At 39.2% G+C, this 21,514-nt stretch overlaps 1 protein-coding gene across 1 annotated transcript; it reads right to left on the reverse strand.

The window, feature by feature from the left end:
- Positions 1 to 721: 721 nt before the first annotated feature.
- LOC148376543 (AP-2 complex subunit mu-A) lies at positions 722 to 20,638 on the reverse strand. Its single transcript, XM_088348359.1, has 13 exons — positions 20,348 to 20,638; positions 17,862 to 17,981; positions 13,957 to 14,222; positions 12,358 to 12,440; positions 12,074 to 12,079; positions 11,810 to 11,945; positions 9,583 to 9,727; positions 9,382 to 9,399; positions 6,751 to 6,870; positions 4,143 to 4,278; positions 3,581 to 3,678; positions 3,402 to 3,513; positions 722 to 1,545 (listed from the first exon to the last, which is right to left on the reverse strand). Exons 2-13 carry the CDS (start codon positions 17,933 to 17,935, stop codon positions 1,411 to 1,413), a joined length of 1,329 nt encoding a protein of 442 aa, XP_088204485.1. The 5' UTR covers positions 17,936 to 17,981; positions 20,348 to 20,638; the 3' UTR covers positions 722 to 1,410.
- Positions 20,639 to 21,514: the final 876 nt, after the last annotated feature.

The following is a 21,514-nucleotide window of genomic DNA, read 5'->3' on the forward strand; positions in this document are numbered from 1 at the left end:
CCACTGTACATTGTGCCGATCCATGAGGAATTCCACAGTGTAAAAGAAACACATTTTTTGGCACGTTTTATTTATAAATAAAAATTAACAATGGTATGATAGTTCATGTATTTTTGCCTGGTATTCAAACATTTTTACTGCACTATTATCACACACTGTCCCTTTAATATTTCTGGTATTTATGGTTGGTTTTGGTACATATTTTCTTTCGTATTTTTTTTAATTTATGGTTTGGGTAAATGTTGATGTTTTGGGTATTACTGGTTAAGGGGCGGCACAGCGGTTAGCGCGTGTCCAGCACAGTTCTGGGGTCATAGGATCGAACCTCCTGGTTGGAGTTTGCATGTTCTCACCGTGCTTGCATGGATTGCCTCCCACATTCCAAAAAACATGCATGTCAGGTGAATTGGCCGGTCCAAATTGTCCTTAGGTGTGAATGAGCAGGCGAACTGTCCCTGTGTGCCCTGCGACTGGATGTCCCCTGCCCACTGCCCGAGGATGGGCTCCAGCACCCCCGTGACCCTACTGAGGATAAACGGTGCAGATAATGGATGGATGGTTGTAAGGTACACATTTTATTCAGGTACACGTTGTACTCACATTTTGAGTATTAAATACCCAAAATACTATTATGGATTCCGTAGGAACATATAGAAACACTCTTTCAAGAATTTAGGAGACTTGGTTCAAGGTTTAAAAAAAAAAAAAAAACTGCATTACACTCTTTTGGACACATCGTCAGTTTTATTTGGACAGTACGGTCACCAGGGATACAAATATGAAGAAGCGAAGAGTGTAAAGGTAAACACCAGGGGGAGACATCACCTCTAAATCACACTGCAGAGACGAGGGCGTTTTTTTTCTGTTCCATCTAACACTGGATCAAGTTAGCCTTAGTGCTTCAAATATATTTGGGGAAACATTTCAAAACAAAACAAAAATCGACCGAGCTCTTTCTGGAATGTCCTCTTCCTTGCTCAACGCAGGATTACGAGCATGCTCAGTCACAAAGTGTAGTTGAGGTGGTCTACAATAAGGGAGGGGGGGGTGCATTGTTGAAGGGTCTTCTACTACACAAGAACTATACCGAGATTCATGTGAAACCACAACAGCTTACCAGAGAGAAGGATCTGAAATTTAAAGTGGTTGCGGGACTAATTCCGCTCCGTTTTTGTCAAATGGGGGCGAGACAATAACACTGAATGACACAATGACGCCCCCTGTCTGCTTTACTCATCACTACACGATACACGGTTCACATTTTGCATATACCTGTGCATTTCTTTTCGCGGTGTAAAGTCGATCTCCGTCAACGGGTCGTATAAGAGAAGCGCTAAGGATAAACGAGGGCGGAGACGACGGGGAATTTTTTGAAAATCTGAGAGGTTGGCGGCGGGGCCGTGTTGCGCCTTAACAGCGGGTCTCGTAGATGCCCGAGCGGCCTATGTAGCGCACCCATTTGATCACGTCGTGGTCGCTGTAGTTGAGCTTGGACTCGAACACCTTCAGGTAGCGCACCTTCAGGCCGGACGGGGCAAACGGCACCTGTGCGGGAAGGAAAACGCTACATTAGGGGTGGGCAATCTGAGGCAGGGCCACATAGGGTTCCAACATTTGGCATGAGGGCCAGGAAAGGAACAGGGCTTAAGAATACGTTGTTGAGCAATAAAACAAAACAAAAAAAGTTTCCTTAATTAAAGTGAAAAGTAATTGTTGTGGAAGCCAATGTTGAACGTCTGGAACGTGTCCCGAATGCAATAAAGCGCGTTCCCTTTTCGCCATATCTCCTCTCTGCGTATTTTTTGGGGGGACGCCCAACGACGTTCTCTCCAAAAGCATCTAATTGATACACCAGTTTTTCTATTGGATCAAACCACATGTGTCAAACTCATGGCCCGTGGGTAAAATGTGGACCTCCACAATATTTCACAGTGCCGAGAATTTTTTTTCCCCCTCTGCCTGATTTCTGTGTTTTTTTTGCAAATATATTACTCACTAAGGTTTCAGATCATCAAACCAATTTTAATATCAAGCAGGCACATCCCAGGAAATTACCAAATTCAGTTGATCGAAATTTCGATTCTATTTATCCAGGGATCAGAATGGAGATTTTCATTTTCAGCTGAAATAGCCAGGGTCCAGGGCGGAGCCTGGTGGGGGGCTCAGGGGGGCGAAGCCCCCCTGAAGTCAACAGCATATATCTTATTTGCTATGTGAAAATTGCACTAGAATGAATTAAATCCAACAAAACAGAAACCATGTATTTATTTATATATATATATATATATATATATATATATATATATATAAATTAAAAAAATAATAATATATTGACATTAAAAGCATTCGTAATATTGAACATGATCATGATGATACAAAATAATCTATTTTAATCATGTTTATAACAAATTTTAAATTTTGTTTATCCTGTTCTAAATATTGTATAAACACAAAAGATAAAATCATTTCATAAATAAATAGATTTATAAATACCTCAGATTGGGATTTTCTGTCACACAGGGGAACCAGTGGTTGACTGCTGCTAGTATTTGAAGTGGAAGGATTTGAAACGGCCAATAATGTAGAACCGGTGGCTGCCGATTTTAAATGCGGATCCGAGTGCATAATTTGATCGCCGGCAAGCTATTTTTGCTTTGATCTTGTTCATTTTAGCATGATCGATCAGTGCCACACAACCTCGCGTACCATAATTGATCAGATCGACACAGTATAGACACTTTGCTTTCCCTGGAACATCACACTTTGCGATGAACTGGCTCAAAGTTTCTGTAACTTCCTCGATCTTTGCGCTGATTTTAACGTTTACTGTGACAGTCTTCTCCAGCCATGACCACTTCAATTTATTCTTGATTCCTTTATCAATCTCGGAGACAAAAGCCTCGTCTTCTTTTCTTAGTATTTTCATATTTACTTTTTCAAACACTCATTTCACCGTTTGAAAAGACCGGAAGGAGCACCATGTTTGAGAAAGCCAATGCTCTGAACAAAAGCTCTGCTGATTGGTTATCAGCGAACCTATCGACCAATGGTAGGAGTCGATCTATTTGTTAGCTAATCCACGTTGTGTGTTATAGATCTAATGCGCTGCGCTTCTTTTTGCCGATTTTTCTCGCGATCTCTAACTGCTAACTTGGGGTGATGAAACAGTCACGTATCATACCTCACCCCCCCAAAATATTTTCTCATCGAATTTAGACGATTTACGGGAATGACCTTTGGGGTTCAAAAACAGCGGAAATCCGCGGATCCGCGGAAAATTCTGATCCCTGCCTATTATTAGTATTTTTGTTTGGTGGGCCGTAGTCTAACCCTCCCCCTGCTAGATTGACATGGTGATGTCTCCTGAAGCCGCTGAAACTAAATCCCACTAAGGCACAAACCTCAAAGTTCATGGAGATGGGGGGCCGAGCCCATTTCTTCTTGTCGTTGGTAGGCAGCAGCTCGATCTCAGCGCTGATCTGAGACTCCTTCATCCCTGCCATGCGCTTGATCCTAAGCAGGAAAAAGAAACATTGAATTCAAGAGAAGAGAAAAGACTACGATGATGGCCGAGACATACTTCCAGACGATGGCGTTCTCGCTGGCTTTGTATTTTGCTTTTCCCTTCATGCAGATCACCTGCACGCCACTGGTGTTGAGGGGCGTCGGGATGCGGACCTGAAGGCAAAAAAAACTTGTTTAAAATGCTTATTTCAATCATAATAAAGACGTTTACAGCAAAAAAACACACATTTTGCAGTTATTTTTGGTAACTACAGTAGACCCGCCCCCAGGTAACCTATGATGTTTTTAGGTTATGTCAGGGGCTTCAAACTCATTTTAACTCAAGGTCCACACGATAGAACAAACATTCTCTCGGGGGCCGGACTAGAAGATTAGAAAGAAATAAAAGAAAGAGAGGGAGAGAAAAGTAGAGAGGGTGGACAAAGAAAGATAATTTAGTTGTTGACTGACTAAGCCTACTTCCAATAATTATATTGTTAATAACATAGTAATGACATAACTATTAGAAATCCCAGCTTAAAAATGTCAAACACCCCTACTTTAGAGGTTCTGCCAGCCGTGATCCATAAATGTCAAAGAAGCCAGCCCCCTTCTCAACAACTCTTGAGGATTCTCACCTCGATTTTCTGGGCCAAAAGCGAGGGTTTGAAATTGGATTTGATGACCACCTTCACCTCCAGCTTAGTGCGGCCAACCTCGCGCACCAGAGGGATGACGCGGAAAGGCAGGATGATGTCCTTCGTGGTGCGATACCTGCCAGAGGATGAACCAACGTCAACTATGTTTATAAACATAAAAGTTGTATACACTCATTCAGTGTAGTGACGTATAAATAAATTTCTAGAAGCGTTGTCTCTGCATGCCAAAACAGAGGGCACCCGGGCCTTACAACAACACAGACAAGCATACAAAAATACAGTGATAGCAAAACGGAGTTTGGTTGTGGTTTATTTTAAGTATTGAGACAACAGTTTAGCCTCCGATAGCACAATAACTTTCATGTTGCGATATGCTAGGATGTTAGCATCCATGAGTACTTCTGCAAACAATGGACGCATTGCGTGTGACGTCACATGGCCTCTTCTGCACGTGTATGGCAATTGTGGCATTTACACAGGAGACACAAGTCGCATTTAGTTGGAAATGTGAACCATCTCACAGAAACATCAGATTTCACCCAAAAATCGAAATTCAAGTTATAAGTCTTGTTTATTTGTATACCCCTTAATCACAAAAACTTTCAAAGGGCTGTAAAGACTCCAGACTATTATTACACCAACACAATTCAGATGAATGACAAGAGGGTTCAGCAGATAAGCAAAAAAAAAAAAAACTAAGACGTTCTCCACTTTAGGGTATCCTAAATCCATGGGTATGTGCATAAAGTACACATTGATTCTTCAACTTCAGTACTCCACAGCCAAGACCACAGGAATAATCCAATTTCTACCGCAACCTTGATATGGAGCTCTATTAAGAATCACATTTTTGTGATTCCTGGTCTGGGTAGATCGCCATGTATTTGTTTCATGTTCTGATGCTCTTTTATGATTTACTAAAAACATATTGTACAAACAAGCTTGGAACGGATTAGAGCATTTACATTCAAAGTGCATCTCTACTTACAAAGATTTCAGGTTACAAAGCTACTCCCAGAACGAATTGAATTCGTAAGTAGAGGGAATAAATTGAATTTTTTAGTGAGAAACAAACACACATTTTTCATATTAGCTTATTAAATATTATATTTTTCAATTTTCTGAACCACTTATCGTGCTGTACAGAATTTGAAACTTTCTTATTCTCGGCCACTATCTCCTGGCTTTAAGTCATGATCACAACCTCAGTCAGCCCATTCATAAAATAACCAGGAAGCTCTGCAGAATGATCCTAGATTTATATACACACGTCCGCACCTCACCCATACCTGTATGGTTTTGCCGTACAAAGTACATTTATGATGCATTTTAAGAAGTGTACGACGTACGGGAAAATCTGTACGGAAAAAACGCAAATTTGTCAATTATGGGTACCATCCAGGATACAAAGACTATCACGAAACGGCAAATCAATCAAGTCAAACGAGTTCGCCACAGAAGCCTCTATCTCGGTATCGTTTTTTTCATTGAAAATGAGGCGAGCGGTACCAGCTCAGTAGCCTAGATGGTAAGGCGCCCGCTTTGAGACTGGGAGGTTCGGGTTCGCGCCCCGGCCGAGTCATTCCTAAGACTTAAAAAGTGGTCGGCGGCGCCCTCTCTTGGCTGCGGCTGCATCGGGTCAGATGCAATCGACATTTCGTTCTGTGTACATTGTTACACAGAATGACAATACAAGGAAATTATTATTATTATTATTATGTAGTGAAAGAAATCCGTCTCTTTTTAGAGAACCGGCTTTTTCGGCTCAACTCATTAAAAAGCGCCGGCTCTCAAACGGCTCACTTGCTTTGATGCATTACATTACGAATTATGATATTGTATAAAGAAGTTAAGAAAAAAATGAAGTATAAAATGAGAAAATGAAAAAAGACAGGTTTGTGGTTATCCCTTTAATCAGTATATTACCAACAACAATTTAATGCAGAAAATGAATTTATAATTTGAATAAGAAAACTCTACTTAATTATATTTGCATGTATTTTTTCCTTCTAAGGTTAACGTCCAAGCTACTTAATTTTTGAAATTTTTTTTTTATAATAAACCTCATTCACGTCGAGCAACTCAGGATCTCACAACAAAATGTTAATTAACAATACATGATATAACGAAACGCATGTACAATACAACATGTTAAAATAAACACGTTTGAAAAAAAATATATGGTGTAAGATTTTTTTGTGTTTTGTAAGGGCATGGAGCCCTGGAGCTTGACAGGTATGCTCACCCATTAGCGGTAACGCCCACATTTCACCATTTAGCAGCCTTATCTACGCCCGGACATGAAACACAGGAAGCGCCGCACAATCTTAAGAAAATCTGAGACTTTTATGTGTGACTTATAGTCGTGAAAAAAACGATATTCGGCATACGTGGGGGCCCATATGTTGAATACATGCAGCGAAGCAGTGTAGAGGAAAACCATCAGCGTGTGCACCATCAGTGTGTGCGAGTGTCTGAATGGGTAAGCGTGTGGTACATCGTAAAGCACTTTGGGACGTTCTCAGTGACTGGTCAAATGGGCTTTAGAAATGCTGTCCATTTACCATTTTTCAGGGTCCCAACTGACCTCATGAGCTCGTACTCTCCATCGGGCGGGATGAAGCTGATGCTGCGCTCCGAGTCAAACTTGCTGAGGCGCACGCACTGGTGGAAGGTACAGTCATCGATGGCGATGGACTGCTTCCCGCTGATGTAAATAGCACAACCACGTTAACATATATTGTGCACATTTGGGGGAAAAAGTTAGCTACACGCTACACTGGCTGCTATCAAGTCACACGCAGAAACACTTGCCAGCTTCAAGACACCAACAACAGTAAGAGGTTAATAATGTTGAACCACAGACCCTGTTAGGCGTTTGTGTGAGATGTTAAAAGTCGGGCAGGGAGGTTACTGGAGGGGCTCGAAAACAAATGTTGAAACAAGGGGGGAAAAAAACACACACAAGGCAACAGAGATGGGGGTTGTTTGAATGGTCGTGATAAAATGAGGTGCATGTATGAGATGCAAAGGAAGTAGGGCTGCAACAACGAATCGAAAAAATCAATTGAAAACGATTATTAAAGCGTTGGCAACAACCTCATCGATTCGTCGTGTTGCACAATTTATGAGCCGCTAAGCACGTTAATCAATGCAAATGGGTGCATCGGATGTCATTGCGAAGTTGTAAAGTTATACTACCACTTTAGTCCGGCAGAGGGCGCCTTGAGACGGTTGTATAAAAGTACCTTACTTTTTTTCCAATCGTTTTCAAACATCGCATTGGAAAATTAGCATGAAAGTGAAACGCTACAAATGTAACAAGGTAGCACAAAGTGCTGCAGAAATACGGAGATTTTTTTTTTTAAAACAAATAATAAAATGTATAAAGTAAAAAGAAAACGAATAATGATGACATGTTTATCTAAACACAAGGGGCAGCTTTTAAGAATATTGTATTATATTTGCACATTGTGAATGTTGATCATATTCAAAGATTTAACCAAAAAAAAAAAACAAATTTGTTGACAACAGTTTAGAGTTTGTTTTTTTTAGGTTTTTCATGGTTTTTGGCTGATAGTTTTCATTTTTGTTTTAAGTGATAAGTCTAAATGTAATATAATCTATGGATAGGATGGTAAGAAAAATCGTACACATTTACAGGTGTATAGCATACATTTTTATGTATTTCTGTTTATTGTTAAGTTATTTGTCAAACACTTGTTTTTTTTTTTGCTTTTGTGTTATAGAATATTCTGTCAAGTTGTGCACTATTTTAACTATCTGTCCAAAACTTCAATATTAGAAATATAGGATGAAATTAAAAATGTGTTTTTAACAATCCGATTTATCGATTACTCGTAAGAATAATAGACCAGTTCCTCGATTATTAAAATAATCGTAGTTGCAGCCCTAAAAAGGAAGGCCCAAAAGTATTTGGACAGTGACTTCTTTTTCCACACTTTTTGATTAAAAATGGCTCGACCATTTACTGAATTTTAATCATCACAATGAGGAAGCCGATTGGTAAGCCTCACATTGCAAAAGTGTTACATAATGTACCGCCAAATACAACTGCATATAACTATATAATATACATTAGATGTATAAAATAGTTTCATAAAAGTAGTCCTAATAAAAATGACATGCTGGTATACCCATGCGTAGAAAATCCAAGAACATTGCTAAGTCTAAATGACTCAAATTGGGTCAAGACCAGTACAATAATTTCCCTCTCCCCCAAAAAGAAAAAGGTTTTATTTAAAAGGATCTCAAAATTGATTTAAAACAATCATTAAACTATGAAAAAAAGAACGTCAACCCATGGGTAGAAGAGTATGCTTCTTTTGAAATAATTTTTCCCTGAGTTAAATGTTATAATTTTATTTTATTGTAACCCCAAAATGGGGCAGCACGGCGGCGCAGTGGTTAGCGCTTGTGCGGCACAGTTCATGTCATGGGAACCTCCTGCGTGGGTTCAAATCCAGCTCCCGTGCGGAGTTTGTATGCTCTCCCCGTGCTTGCGTGGGTTTCCTCCGGGCACTCCTGTTTCCTCCCACGTTCCAAAAACATGCATTTCAGGTGAATTGGCCGGTCCAAATTGTCCCTAGGTGTGAATGAGCGAATGAATTGTCTGTCCCTGTGTGCCCTGCGATTGGCTGGCAACCAGTTCAGGGTGTCCCCTGCCCCGAGATGGCTGGGATGGGCAATCCGAAAGCTATTTTTTGTAACTAATTAGCGCAAAGAGCTCCCAGTTTGATATACATTTCTAAAATAAATTGTATTATTACCGGGTTAATTATTAAAAATAGTGTTAAAAAGACCCAGCCAAACACTAAAAATCATTTTTGTACCAGGAAAATCACAATGACCACACGCACTGTTGAGTTATTTTCGGAGATGGTCCGCGGGCACCTCTGCTGTCCTTAGGTCTCCGCGGGCACCACGTTAGAAACCCCTGATTTGCTAGAAAAAAACTTTACCCAGGGTTCGTTTACTTCTTGTACAAAAAAAATTTGAAAAGCTTAATATCTAGAAAAAAGGCAACTTAAAATTGGGGTAAGAATCTAGTTTTTGTAGTGAACCTGAATTCTGCTTCAACAGTGTTTCCATTTTCTATATGATGTCCCAAGTAATTCCTGTGACTGTCCAAATACGTCAGGAACCCACTAAATTGTACACGTGTAAAAACTAGTGAGGACTTATGTTAATACAGTACCTTCCTCCCCCTAAATCACTGAGGAACAGCACATAAAGAAAGAAAGACAGGGACAGGAAGAAAAGATGCGCCCCCAAAAAGAAAAAAGAACATTTTGTCTTGTTTAACAAGACAACACAAGCAGACAGGCACAGAGCACTTCTATTTTTTTCTTTGTGGCAAAGCAAGTGAGGCCAAACGTGAATTCCTTGAAAGGCTCACCTCTTGCCGGCGTCATCAGATGCACCTCCTTTTCCCTGCTTATCAATGACGATCTTGTCGTTCATGCCGAATTTGCACTCGGGCATTCCGCTCAGGTAGCTCTTCATCACTACGCGACCCGAAACATGGGCGCTCAAGACCTGACCTAAACAAATAAATACGACAGATTAGCTTAAGGGGCATGAAAAGTACATCTGACAATGATAAATAGGAATGAGTGGAGAGGTGTTGTGAAAGGATAGGGGGATGTTTGGATGCGTTCTAAGAGATGGGCAGGGCACCCGTATGATGCGGCAGGGGTAAACCAGGGAAAGCTGTCGGGCCCTGCTGTTGAACAGAAGAGTGTGTTGTGTCACCCTGACCCGAGTGACATGGCCGCTTTCTTGTGTCCCGTTTCATCTGGAGGGATGAAAGCATGACCAACTTCGGTGCCGAGCTTGTTTGGGTGTTTAGGCATTTCGGTTGGCTATGGTCCAAAAATGTTTTTCCCTTTTTTATTTTCTTTGCTATTGTATGCGTTTGTCTTGCTGACGGTCACCCCTTTTGAGGGATATGACCAAGGTAGATAGGTAGATGGACAATGATAAACGATAATACCACGTTATCATTCTTCTTGTATGTTCACAATTTGTACACCTTTTACAAGCATTTTGTAAGCACTTTCAAGGCCAATTTTCTATTTTTTCCAGTGCCTTCAAAGGAAGAAATTTAGGCGTTGATCAAAAGATCGTCTTATTGTTGGCTTTGATTACTAAAATAAAGTTGTGATCTAGGTGCTAGAACATAGTTTGTGTTATTTTGAGCTGTTCCCATGTATTATTTACCATTTTCTCAATGGGCTGCTATAAACTGACATGAATTCTGACATTTTGCATCAACAATGCACGCACAGCTTGGCTATGTCACACTTGTTTTAAAAACACAGTAAGGGTACCATGGGTGTTGGGTATTCAGTTCAATACAGGAGACAAAAGAAGAAATAGAAGTACTGCATGTTAAAAAGACAAAAACAAATTTGGACTCATATTAATGATATTGATTGTTCCGAATCAGAGTGCATTCAATCTTTCAATCTTAGACACTGCGTATCTTTTGCTTTTTATTTTAGTAATTTTAACTTATACTTTTTGCATGGTTTAAGAGGATCTGTGTCTTAATCGGTTAAAATAGAATTGTGTTTTTTGTGCATTTTATCATTTATTTATAGCACTGAAAGGTTTATACTTCAAATTAATATTATACTGTTTTGCAATATTAGAGATTTTCTGTTGTTGTTCGACTAACTCTGTTCAGTGTGTAAAAGTTAAAATAGTTTTGTACTTTACAAGTTTTGTAGATCTGTGAATATTTTAACTTATATTTCATGTGTTTTTGGGGGATCCCCTGCAAAACATGAAAATACTACTTACTAAATAATTATTATCAATATTATGTAATTTAAAAAAAAAAAATCAGAGGAGCCATTTGGGAGCCGAGCAAAAAGTTTTCTAAATAAAGATGTCTTCATGGGTGCAGCCAGTAGGGGGCGTTATGCTTCACATGACGCCATATTGACAAGCCACCAGAGCAGGCATGTCAACATAATTTTCATGACTCCCACCCCCCTTCTTTATTGCATGGTCTACAGTCAGATTGCCAAGAAATATGGCAATGGCAATAATTTCAAGCACTTAATACAAAACTCGAGCATTTTCCTGACCTTGAAAACACAACATTAAAGCATTCTCAAGGATTTTAAGCACTCATTTGAACCCTGTACTTAGTAGTCAACGCCATATTTGTCTGGCGTCTTTTGTTGTTACACTGTGCTCTTGGCACTGGTTTTTGTTCGTATTAGACAACAGTGCCATTCAGTGGTCAAATATTACACACTGGGGCTTTAAAAAGGCGATTTGTGAGTTCCTAGTATCCTCTGGTGGCTAGTTTGTCAGCGTATTTTAATTTCATACAGGAGTTCTTGGTCATTTTAATGGTTAAGACTCACATAAATCAATATTGCCACCCATTTGTTTTCCCAACAAAAAAATAATAATAGTTGCCATTGCTAAGCTAATAGGAACATTTGAAGATGTCATGTGCCGGTTTTATTTTCAAAATACTTTGATTATGATGAGATCACTGCTCTTTGACACAACCAATTTATCTTGTACTGCTGCTCCAGTTTCACAAATTACCATTTGATTACTTAATATCAATCTTAGGTGAAGATAATCGAAATTGAGCAAACCTTGCGGCGACATCAGCAAGTTGACGCTCTCGAGAACATCCAGGAAGAGTTCATTGCGGCGATATTTGATGCCTTCGCGACGCCAGCCGATCTGGCCCGTCACCTGACTGGTGATCTGCGACTGCTCCTCCTTTGTCTGGAGGCGGCGGCATAAAACTCATCAGAAAACAACAAAAGACGAATGGAAACGAGAGCAGGTGCTCGTGCGCTACAGCTGGTGAGGTGACGAGTGCGAAAGAGTGTGTAAAAGGTGTTTGTTATTACCTGATGCTGAAACAGGAAGCAATAATCCAAACCAGATGCAGGATGAATGTGTAAAAAGGAAAAAGAAAGTAATTAAAAACACAGTTTACACAGAACAAAACAGCAATTGATAATACATCCAAATCAGCTTGTGATCAAAAACATTATGACCTGTGTCAGAAAGTACGTAAGAACTGAAAAACTAGTCATTAAATCAATTTGTTGTTGGACCTCAAATGAACTTTGATCCAAAACCAACTTACGGACTGAAGTATCGTTAGAAAAGTTCACAGGGGGACACTGACCTGTCCCTTGATGCCCTGCTGAGTGATGAAGGTCTTCAGGGCCCCAGTTTCCGAGTTCTGAGGGTAACCAAAGTCCAGAATCTCTGCGAGAGCAAACACAGAATGAACAAACCCGTAAAGATAGGATGGAACACAGACAGACACACACACACACCCAAAAAAAAAAAACAGGACAAAGTGCATCTAATTCAGGTTATTTTCTCCATGCTGGAAGCATGGCAGCAGACGAGCAAACTTAATGGAGCAACATCAACACAGCCTAGAAAATCATCGGTAGCGCTCTACCGAGTCTGGAAGACGTTGCAAGCTCTCTTTACCACAGTTACCATTATCAAGGACTCCTTTCACCCCGGCTACCACCTCTTTGATCTGTCTTTTATTATATGTTGAGACTGGGTGGAAACATTTGTTGGACTCGAGAGGGATGGGCACCACCAGTCTGTACTTGCCCAAGACACACCACAGGAAATGGTGCCCTCACGACCCTAGTTGTCACGGAACACCCGACCAGACTATTAAGGATAAACCTATATAGCTTTTTCAGGGTCGGTACAGATACAGTTTATTAGCATTAAGAGAAGACGGATGACATATTTGGAGCCGATATTATTTTCCGGTAGAAGCTTCAAAAAAATGGCATAAGAAATTTTGATATTGCAAAAAGAAAGAGTATTAGTTATAAAATAAAATAAAACTTCAATAGATCCCCGAAACCTTTTACAGCAAATAATTTTGAATTTCAACACGACTAACAAGACTAATCTTTCACCAATTCGAGTCAAGTCACATTTATTTGTATATTTTAATCACAAAATGTCTCAAAGGATTACCCAGGTTACAATGACACCATACCCTGATGTTAAACCAACATGCGGACAAGCAAAACCTCAAAACCTCAGCACGAAGAAAATAAAAAAACCTCAAAAGTGGTAATCCCCCTTTCAGGATGACCAGGGTGGAGTAGATTTAGCATTGGGTAACAGTACACGAAACACTAATCCCTCAGCCTTCCACTTTAGCGTGCTTATTTTTTCCCTCTGAATCACAAACACACACGCTTGATTGACCAACAAATGGTATGATGGGAGGCAATATATCAGTCTCCACCTGAACGTGCAACACAAAAACAACTACACTACACTTTCTACGCCATTTCTTAATCACAAATACTGTTTTCTACCACAAACATTTTAAAATCTCAATATTATCAGTGCTTTGTATTCACAATAACAAGCATGTCTGAACGAGTTAGTAGAGCTGCCACTTTAACGTTAGTGTTCCTGTTTCAGGGGCAAGGCCATCGGTTGCTTATCCAATCAGAAGGTGCAGGTTGGGTAGCGTCCAAAGAGAGAAGCAGGAGAGAGCGAGGCTTGGCTGCATCTTAGCCTAAATAACCCAGTTTTAAATGTATTTAAACGGCCCGTGAATAAATAAAAATGCCAATATCTGTCAAACTGCCAAATAACAGTGCTGATAGTCGGCCAGCCCGAAAATTGGTTGACCTCCAATGTCTATCTTGAAGTGCCACATCTAAGCTTTTTGTAAACAATGTAGACTATGCAGTTATCAATAACAAAGACTATTCTATTCTTTTCTTACCGTCGAGCAGCTCATAAATGAGCACAAAGTTGTTCTTGATGTTTTCCTCGCTGATCTTGCCAAAGTACGCGGTCATGACGTCGCACATCTTGTAGAGGAACTCGAAGACCATGGCGGCGTTGACGTTCTGCTTAGTGACGGCTGCCAGCCAAATGTTGGAGCGCTTCACGTGGAAGAAGCTGGTGCGGGCGATGTTTGTCACCGGCGACCGCACTTGCTGACGGGCATGGATCACATTCACGCGGAACGCGTCCACCGCATTACGCCTAAGACGCGGAGAAGAAGGAAAGTCGGGTTAAAGATCTGAGAGAGGGACGGAAAACAACACCAAAAGGAAGATACAAATGTATAAAAAGGACTGAAATCAGATTTAGGTTTGCAAAATATTTGTAAATAATAGCCACCTACACAATTTAGGGTTTTAGAAATAACCCTAATTGCGATTTTTCAAACCATTTTTCCAATATTGATGGTATTTTCGATTTTACAGGTAAAGTGTATTTTCTGTGGTAGTTTTTTGTTTTTTTCCGGAGTACTTAACACTCGTGTTGTCCTTGGATCAAAATGACCTGCAACTGTGATAACCCAGAAAATCCCTTTTTATGACATTTTATTAAAACTTTGAATGTTATGACTTTTCCTAAATTGATCAGTTGAACAGTAGAAACTTACATTTCCATGTAAGTTGTATAAAAAAGTACAAAAAGGGTCATTAAAATGAGACAACACAAGAGTTGATCATGTTCAATTTTGTTGTCACAATATGTTAACCCATTTTGTAACAATGACAATAAAGGTATATTCTATTCTATTCTATTCTATTAACATGCTTTAACCTTAAAAAAAAAAAAAATCCACCGCCCTCTATAGGGGAGCTATGTTATGGTTGCTGTCTGCTCACAAAAGGCTCAAACCGCAGTGACTTGCGATTACACAATCGGATTTTTAATACGATTTTGGTTAATTGTGCAGCCCTTTTTGAATGTTTTATAGTAGTTTATGCACACTGCATTAAAAAATACAAAGGAGAAGATATTTTAATATCGTGATTTTTTCCCGCACCTTAGTAAAAAAAAAAAAAAAGTCAAATACAATAAAGGAATTAGGTCTTTTAAATATATTTCGACTTATTATTCGATAAAGGTTCAAATAAATTACTGCAGACTGCAGATCATTTCACTTAAAAAGTATTTTTTTAATTACAAACATCCATGAGTGAAAAAAGTTAGTGAAGTTGGAAAAAACATTTAAGCCTTTTTGTCCTAACTTTACTCATTGGATGATGATTTTATTTTGATTCAAGTATTCCGTCTCACTTTACAAAAATAAAACGTGAAAAGTGAGATTTTTAGAGTCTTTTTATTGGATTTTTAACTTTTTTTCTTTAAAAATAGAAAAGAATACCCTAAATTAAACACATAAAAACCCATCTTCATGGTTATTAAAAGTATGTTTTAAATTACTAAAAATGAATGAAGTACTTTAAAAAAAAAAGTACCCTTGTTTCAGAAGGGGCTTTGGGGTATTGCTGTTTTTTTTTTAAGTGTTAAGAAATTGAACATGTCAAGTAAAACAATATCTAATTTTACAATGAAAAGATATATTTAAGGACACACTAACATGAAAAAGTATAGCCTAAACCAAAAATGTAAAAAAAAAAAAAAAAAAAATTTTCACTGACCTGCTAAAAAAAAGGATAAGGTACACGGTACGCCTCACTTTTGATTTGACATCATCACAACATTTCTTCTGAAGTCTTTTTGTTTTTTTTATTTTGTAAAAAAACGAAACTACACCTTTCGGCCATTTTCAGATGAAAGATTAAGTGCTGAATTTTGTGCATCCCATCCGACCTAGGACTTGACATTTGATATGTAGACTTTTGATGGACTACTTCATTGACACCAAGAGATCTAGATCTTAATTGTCCATTCTACTATGAGCAAAAAGGCAGGCTGAAACAATCCACTGTTTCTCATGCGTAGACTCCATGCTAAATGCACCGCTAGAGCTTTTTTGTGTGTGTTCCTTGGCTCCTTTCCATCAGTCTGGTTGTTTGATTTGTTTCATTGCAGGTGACTCATGCCTAAGGAATGTTTACGGTGAATTCCACTGGCATGCAGGTTGAGGGGAAAGATGTGGGGTGGGATATGGAAATGGCATGCTTGTTTGTTATGTGCTTTCTTACCTATTCCTACAAGGGCCGATATGGACAGATGGAAGGGAATGGTGTAAAGAGGAAAAGAGGATGAGGAGGAGCAAAAATGCCAATGACACATTTTTGTATGAGATGTACACAAATGTGAAGGACCAAAACTGCCAAAATTAAAAATAATAAAAAATTGGAAATAGTTACGAGTGAAATGAAGTTATTAAAAAAAAAAGAAATAGAAAATATATAAATGTTAAATCAACGAATGTGAAAGACAAAATATGAAAATAGAAAATACATCAATGTGAATAAATATCACTAAAAACACTGCTTTCAAATGTATTAATTTGACGGTGCTGGCGTGTTGTCAACATGAACGTTTTCAAATTAGTGGCGGTCTTAGGTGACAAACTAAGTGCATGGATCAGCTACATAATGATTGGCAGGCACACATTGGACTGCGCCCTCATTTGAATAACGTGCCATGCTAAAGGCGTGTCTATATTATGCCATAAATGTGTGCTTTTATCAATAAACTGATATTTAATTATTCCCACATTTGAATATTTTGAATATGTTTTTAAGCATGTATACATTTATATTGTTTATCTTTATTTTTGTTTATTTACTGTAGACCCTCAGGTTATGGCATCACAACCTTATAACGTTACAAAGTGAACAGAGATGATTTTTCGGCCCCTCTTTACAGCATTTTCGCCACCATGACATCAACACATTTTTTCTGTACCCAAAAACTAAATTAAAACTTTCTCAAGTGTTTTTGCAAACAACTCTGCAAGTCACATTCCCTATATGTCTTCAAGGTACCCATTTGCTAAAGGTCTACGTCATAAGATCCTAGTCTGCCATTAGTTTTTTCGTCACAGCTTCACAAAGATGTTGATGCACTATTGGCTAAACTCCATCCTGCAATTCTTCATTTCGCTCTCTTCATTCAGTTCATAATCTTTTGTTAAACTACGGGTCCAAAGACTTGCAGCGACGGTAAACGGCGAAGCAAAAACATGATACCCATGGAAACCAAGCTAGCGATAAGAAATAAGAAGAGGGCACATGCATTATTACTCTCGCTAAGGAAGATAATCACAACCAATCATCAATTGGGGCCATTATTAAAAATAAAGAGGCGATTAAAACATTTTTAAAGGACATGAAAATTCCATTAAGTTTAAAAAAAAATTGTATTTTTATCAGCCTTCTCCTCCTGTCCCAGCCTGCACACACCAATTCCACTATACAATCTTTATTCACGTGACAGCAAAGGTAAATTAAACTTCATTTTTCCTTTATGTGGATATTTATTTATAAAGTCATTTAATTATAAACATGTATATCACAAAAGTTGTACCTACTTTGTATTATTTTGTTATTTTAATGTTCTTATCTGGATTATCAGGGGTTTAGAATGCATTAACTATTCAGTATAGGTTTCTATCCCCAGCTATACAGCCATTAATATTCTGACACACACCTCAGAATAGATTAACGTATCCCAGGGGTCGACTGTATTTATTTGTATTTAATTTCAAAAAAATTACATACACGTATTTTGACTTTTATTTATTCATTTTGAATGCTGACAATTTGGGTCCACCATGGACAAAAATTTGGAGCAAAATGATCATGACTTTTTTTGTCAAAATTATATGCCGGTTGCGAGCAAAGAAAACCACCTGGACAATAGAACATTAAATTGGGATGCTTTCAAACAACTCGCAAGCAGCAAACTCACCCTATATCATCTCGGTATACCCGAGAGATAAGGACCTCGCCCTTGTGGTTGTAGATGAACAATCCTCCGATCATTGTGGCTGCTTCTCAGACACGACAAGCCATGATGAAAACAAACTGCCTGCAGAGACACAAAAAGGCACACATAGGAAATGGAGAGAGGAAGGAAGGGGGAGGGCGGAAACAGAAGAGAAGGCGAAGAAGTGAAAGCTCATCTTAGTGACCATCATTACAGAGGGACATTTGTCCCCAGACCCATACACACACATATGCACATCAGTCCTTGTCCAATAGTGCTCCATACTACTAATTTACCCTATTTATTGTACTGGTGTGGAAAAAAAAAGTTAGACGGGGGAGAAAAAAAAACGCTATTAGAAATACTGTCATTGTAATTATTGTAAATACAGCACACTCAAAGCTATTGTTTTTTTTTTTAGACACTACATCATTAATTCAACCTTTTTTCCCTAAATAATCCTAGTTGATTTAAAATACTATTCCTGCTTACAAGTGCAAAACATTTTTGGTTTAGAATTGGAAAAATAAAAACAGGCAAACCCGAAATTGGGTAAAAAAAAAAAGAAAAAGAAAAAACTCGGATCTACCAACTCAAAGGATTTTTTTTCATCATCTAATGTATTGGCATATTTTGTGCAAAATACTCAATTAATTGAACATTTTAAAAAGGATGTTACAAGCATAGGATAAGATTTTTCGGGGTTAAAAACAAAAGGCCCCTAAAAATATGTATGGAGAAGAACAGCAGTGAAATCAAAGATCAGACACATGCCAGGGCTGGTTTCTTCCATCTTCCTCTCCGCTTGAGAGACATGGACACCAACTGGAAAAGAAAATCAAGACCATGGCGATGCAATGCTACAGGAAACGTCTAGGCATCAGAAACATAGCCCATCTCTCAAAAGAAACAGTGTGCAACACCATCAGAGGGCACATTTGATCCTACAAAGAACTGTTGTCAACTGTCCGCATACCAACACTAATAGTGTTGGTATGGTCACGTCACAAGGTAAATCGAATACTGGCCAAGATCATTCTTCAGGACAGTTGAAGGGGGCAGAAAGAAAAGACAGAAAGGGAAATAGGCTAACGACGTCAAGGAATGCACTGGTGCCAACTTTGCTCCAACCCAAACTCAAATCGGGAACTGTCCGCAACAGAAAAAGCTGCCCAGAGTTGAGTCTTCAACAGTGCCCCTATGATCATGATGGTTAAGGGATCAATGAACCGTAATGCAACAAATGTTACCTAATTTCTTGACGTATTAAAAATAGACCTACAATTCAATTACCAATGTATCTGTAGATGCTATCCCTAATGTGCGCAGCACACACATGGAGAAAGTCAATCAAAGCCAGTAAACCATGTTTAGCTCCACACAATGACAATTTGTCTCACCTCAGTGACACCTTGTTTATTTCGTTGGTGGGATTAACACCAGATTAGCACCGTGGAGCACGTTGACACCTACCAGATTGTGATTAGATACTGTAACTAGAGGTGGAAATCTTGGTATACAATCATAGACACCACAAACTATGCACAAAATAAAAGTGCATTTGCACAATGTTCCAATGCATTCCATCAAAAAATGATATCAATAAACACCAGGCTGTGTGGTTTCACCAAAAAACAGGAATCAAAATTTTGCAAAAACCGAGATGAAGGACATTAATGGAAATCGTGCAGGACAAGTGACGTTCTACTAAAAGGCGGGCATCCAACAAATGAACACGATACGAACTCAAATTTTAGGAACATTCCATTTTTGTTGTTGAGCAGCGTCGTGACTTATGGAATCTTCGACTGCAGTGACTAAGGCGACTTCGGTGGTCCCTACATCGGCCCCAAGTCAAGATGTCTGCTAGGCGGCCCATTTCCTTACCTTTATTAATGTTTCACGTCAGGCATCGTTTCCAAACCAACCAAGGAACTACAGCCCGGATATTTGAAATATGTATTCAGTTAATCCTCAAATATAAGCCTGACCTTCATTATAAAACAAAGTGATGGATAAGAAAAGCTAGAGAATGTGTGCCTTTAAGCTAGCTAATTTAGCCTACGACTGCAGTCAAACTCGCCACGTAGGGAGCAACCTTTTCCTGTTCTAAGGAAATAAAAGCAAAACGATGAATCAGGTATTTAAACATGACTGTACATCACAGAAAAAGTAATAGTTTAGAAATTATTTAAAAGGCAAAAATTGAAGGTTATACATGAATACGTGGCTAAATTAATGATTAAAACAATAAATTATAAATTATTTTATTTTGAAAGGTAAAACCCTCTGCAGTTCCTTTAAACCGTCGTTTACCCTGCGAGCTTGTCGGCAGCTAGCGGGAGCGCTAGCTAACGTGGCTAACGTTAGCGCGACCCGGGAAATGATGGCCGTCTTACAAGAAGCTTTCTTAACGAGTGTCATTGATTCGTCAGGCGCATTCATTTTCTCGACGACGGCGAACTTACCCTCGTTTATTCACGGACGCCACCAGTAGGTCCTCCCCCCGCTCGGCCTCCGCTTCTGGGCAGCCGCAATTGGAGTCCTTCCCTGTGGAGCTTCTGATATGTCAGCTGACCCGCACAGCCGTTCGGCCCAGGCAGGAAAAGGCGCGGCTGCTGCCACCAGTACAACCGCACCCAGGCCTGACCAAGATAAAAGCGAACAGGGCTTGCCTAATATATCCTTAAAACAACTTCTTTTTTAAAAAATTATGTAATAAATTCGCATTTGGCTACAAATCTTAAGATTCACATCATAGGCGTAACCAACCCGTGTTTGGGGGTGTTCGAGCGCCCTCAAATTCAACCCAAGCAATCCCACAAAAATTATAGCATTTTCAAAACTCTCTTTTTCTTATCAAGGGACAGTATAGGCTTGAATATGATGAAAGACGTTAGATATTTATTTTAAAGTAAAACAAAACTAAAATGTGAACAATGCAGCATTGGAAATACTCCACCGCATTAAATGGTTTAGTCCATTTTATTCCTAGCACCCTCCCCACTCTTCTTTCGCTCAACCAGTCACTTGCGGCATAACGGCGGAGTCTGTGGAGGCTGCAGTGTATTACAGTGAGAGTATGTTATACGGTGGTTATTTTAAACAACTATTTTACTACCCAATACCATGAATTTGTTATCATCAACAAATATTGGTACTAATTCTATATATGTGTGTGTGTGTGTGTGTACTGTACTAAAAATAAATGACTAAAAACTTGGCAAGGCAAAGTAATAGTGTTTCTGCTAACCTCAAATTGTGATGTGATGTTCACAAATGTGAAGTAACACTCCTGAACAGTGTTGAATTATCCTAAATCACTGTAAAGAGACAGTGTGTAATATTTAGTGCCTCGTAGAGGTACAAAAAACCTCCGTCCAGTAAAAGAAAAACAACATTAATATGAATACCAGGCGGGCAGCACGGCGGCGCAGTGGTTAGCGCGTGTGTGGCACAGTTCTAAGGTCTTGGGAACCTCCTGTGTGGGTTCAAATCCAGCTACCGGACTTACTGTGCGGAGTTTGTATGTTCTACCCGTGCTTGCGTGGGTTTCCTCCGGGCACTCCGGTTTCCTCCCACATTCCAAAGACATGCATTTCAGGTGGATTGGCCGGTCCAAATTGTCCCTAGGT

This window comes from Urocampus carinirostris, chromosome 1, assembly GCF_059441175.1.
Source record: "Urocampus carinirostris isolate Australia breed hairy pipefish chromosome 1, RoL_Ucar_1.0, whole genome shotgun sequence".
Classification (NCBI taxonomy): Eukaryota; Metazoa; Chordata; class Actinopteri; order Syngnathiformes; family Syngnathidae; genus Urocampus; species Urocampus carinirostris.

Excerpts from the sequence above, each read along its gene's own strand:
- LOC148376543 (XM_088348359.1), bottom strand. The coding sequence starts at position 17,935 with ATGATCGGAGGATTGTTCATCTACAACCACAAGGGCGAGGTCCTTATC. Across the intron at positions 12,441-13,956 it reads CATTTATGAGCTGCTCGACG|AGATTCTGGACTTTGGTTAC; the intron begins GTAAGAAAAGAA and ends TTGCTCTCGCAG. Across the intron at positions 1,546-3,401 it reads CCATCTCCATGAACTTTGAG|GTGCCGTTTGCCCCGTCCGG; the intron begins GTTTGTGCCTTA and ends CTTCCCGCACAG.